The sequence below is a fragment of the Coffea arabica genome, chromosome 2e (assembly GCF_036785885.1).
Source record: "Coffea arabica cultivar ET-39 chromosome 2e, Coffea Arabica ET-39 HiFi, whole genome shotgun sequence".
Classification (NCBI taxonomy): Eukaryota; Viridiplantae; Streptophyta; class Magnoliopsida; order Gentianales; family Rubiaceae; genus Coffea; species Coffea arabica.
Window position 1 is genome coordinate 28,064,324 of NC_092313.1, and position 2,932 is coordinate 28,067,255.

Sequence of the window (2,932 nt, forward strand, 5' to 3'; positions counted from 1 at the left end):
AAATGCCACCTAAACTATCTCTTAGGAACCTAAGGACTGTGTTTTTTTAATGCCCCTTCTTCCTTCCCTCTTCTTTCCCTCTTCTTTACAACCATTTGATCAACCAAATTCAGGTATCTCCCTATTAGGTATACAACAACCTCCAGCATACAGCTTATGTTGTTGAAAATAAAGCATCATTATGGAATACATATGTGAAGGGTACTTTTCCTAACTCAAACAAATTATCGGTGATAATCTTTCTATGAAAGTCTATCTTGTTTGACAACCCAAGTTTTCCATGACATTGAAGCAGTACCATATATATATATATATATATATATATATATATGCAGGGATGGATATTAGGAGATGCAGTATTGAATCAACGCCAACTAACTGGGAGAAAAGAGTCCCATTGAACTCTATTGAAGGATAATTCGAGGATTTAGAAAAGTTGTACCTAACAATATGTACCTCCACATACAATCCAATCTGTATATCGAAAAGAACCAATCAAGTTTTATTATCTTCTGTCAATTTTGCTTCACTATGATCACAAAATATTATACCCTAAATCGTGTAATTCACATGACTTATTTGCCTTGATCAGCGAATGCTGGTAACTTGTCACCTCCTGGTCAACTAAATTAGTGCATTCACTCTGCGTTCCATATGTCAATATCACAAATTTCTCCTACTTCACATTAAGCTGAAAGAATTTCTTTCTTCTGTATCTATCAAACTTTCTTCAGTGTAAATGCATGCACAAAGCAATTACATTAACTCACAATATGGCCAATCATAAGAAGGGAAAGAATGGACAAATTTATCATCTTATCCTGCATATCAAAACATACCAGATTTAGGGTATTAAAAAGCCAATGCTAGAAGAGGATATAAATATGCAGAAGAGAATTTTAGGGTAAGAAAAAGCTGGAAGATATGATTAATCATGGCCAAGAAGAGGTGTTAAATTTCAATTAGAAAAGAACCTGGATTTCACATTAGCAATTTTGTAACTCACCTAATCATGTGTTTTTATTATTTTACTAAATGAGAACCTATTAAAAATAAGCAGGACACCGAAAATCTTCAGAAACCTGAATCTCTTGGCAGTTAAAACCTTTTGAACTTATGAGACTCAAACAAAATGAGCCCAATTCCTGCATTGCTTTAGGGCTCGAACTTTTTCCAGGTCATGACTTTTTCAGTCAGCTTTTCTTGCAAAGACAATGGATCAACATCTCTCATATGACTGGCCTGAAAACAATTTATTCAAACCATGTAAATAACAAGATGGCCAAAAAGTTATTGCAGTGAAAGTATTTGACTCATTCGTCATATCTGTGCATCATAATTGTACCTCAGTTTGGATTGTGTAAATAAATTCTTCATTGACTCTGGTGCAGACACAGCTAACAACAGTAAGGCCTTCGTCAAGCAGCACATCCAGTATCCTTGAAAGTGGAAATAAATTGGTATCGGCCACGTATTTCTTCATTAAAATCTCAATTCCACCAGCCGAGCATGGCCTGACAGTAAAGTTAATAGAAAAAGAGTTTTTTCCCTCTACATTTTTGACGTGCACATGGCTTGAACCGCCTGTTAAGTTTCTCAGCTTATCCCTCTTAACTTCCAATTTTCTAATATTCTTCTCGACCTGTTTTATATAGTTCTCTGCCACATGAACATGATCTGTTATCGAACGCTTCCCCTGGAAAAAGAAGAAACTTATCAATAAATCTTGCATTCTTGTAGTAGTACTAAACTAGCAAAAAATGCTAAATGAGTCAGCATTGTACTTTTTTGGACTGTAAGAAAGGAGTATAGGTATAAGGTTTGTAAAAGACACTTAAAAAGCTAATAAGTGTTTTTTCACAGGCAAATTCCACTAAGTTAACAAAAATCCAATTTTCTAGATGCCAATGATCTATACTCGTGGTTATGCATAAAAAGTGAGAATTCTCCAATAAAATTAACTTGTCAGTATAGCTTCGTCACCTTTGTGTATTCAAGAGGCAGTAGATTTCTCAGAGAAGCATAAAGATTAGCCATTTCTTGCCTCCTTTGACGCTCCATATCTCTGTGAAAGGTTCTTTTCTGCTTCCTGTCATCAGGGTTCTTCCCACAATCATGATTATCAGCTTGAACAGCTGGTGATGGCTTTTGCTGCCTTTTCCTGGCCGTGCTATTCCTGTTCTCCCCAGTATTCAGTTGAGGTGAAACAAGTGAAGATGCACCCTGATTTACCAGATCTTGACGATGGATTGTGGGGTCTTTATGGTAGAAAGAAATGGATGGGATTGGAGAGTACTGAAAAAGCAGCGGATCATCTTGCTGTAAAGGAAACAAATAATTGGTGAAGTCATCCATGTTCGGACAGCTGCTTTGTTAGGTTGATATTCTGTGTGATATGATTGTGTCGCCAAACTAGGGATCCGTTTGTTAGGGTTATTTGGTACAATGAGATCTCCTTAATGGGCTGAGGATTGCCAGATTCCTTCAATATCTTCATAAACAAATAGAAGAAAATCGGATTGACCAGTGCCCCTTCTCTCACCTGCAATATTTTAAACCTTTGCTTGTTTCTTATACATGTGCACAACAAAATCCTACAGCTAATTAAGTTCACAGCTGAGGGTCCAACATCTCGCCTACAATATTATAAAACAAAATGCAGCATTAAACTATTCATGTTCGATGGTTTGTTTGAATGAGAAGTAAACTTGACCTAATAATGGAAGAAGCAAATATGATGTTTTTGAGTTTTTGTTTTGGTAGACTTATCAAAGTTTTTTAGTTTTTGTTTTGGTGAACTTATAAAGTTTTCTTATCAAGAAGCTGGGGACTTTTTTTTAGAGTGGTCCGAAATATGGATTTTTCTAATGAGTGTCTCGAGGGCACTTGTTAAGACATTTAAATTACACTTAATTTATCATATTAATCACAC

The 2,932-nt window shown here is 35.7% G+C and overlaps 1 protein-coding gene across 1 annotated transcript; it reads right to left on the minus strand.

Annotated features, from left to right (window-relative positions):
• Positions 1 to 356: 356 nt before the first annotated feature.
• Positions 357 to 2,459, minus strand: LOC113732270 (transcription factor bHLH118-like). Its single transcript, XM_027257952.2, has 3 exons — positions 1,984 to 2,459; positions 1,346 to 1,696; positions 357 to 1,242 (listed from the first exon to the last, which is right to left on the minus strand). Exons 1-3 carry the CDS (start codon positions 2,353 to 2,355, stop codon positions 1,156 to 1,158), a joined length of 810 nt encoding a protein of 269 aa, XP_027113753.1. The 5' UTR covers positions 2,356 to 2,459; the 3' UTR covers positions 357 to 1,155.
• Positions 2,460 to 2,932: the final 473 nt, after the last annotated feature.

Coding starts and splice junctions, on each gene's coding strand:
- LOC113732270 (XM_027257952.2), bottom strand. CDS start 2,355: ATGGATGACTTCACCAATTATTTGTTTCCTTTACAGCAAGATGATCCG. Junction 1,697..1,983: donor TGCCTCTTGAATACACAAAG/GTGACGAAGCTA, acceptor TTCTTTTTCCAG/GGGAAGCGTTCGATAACAGA. Junction 1,243..1,345: donor TTTACACAATCCAAACTGAG/GTACAATTATGA, acceptor AATTGTTTTCAG/GCCAGTCATATGAGAGATGT.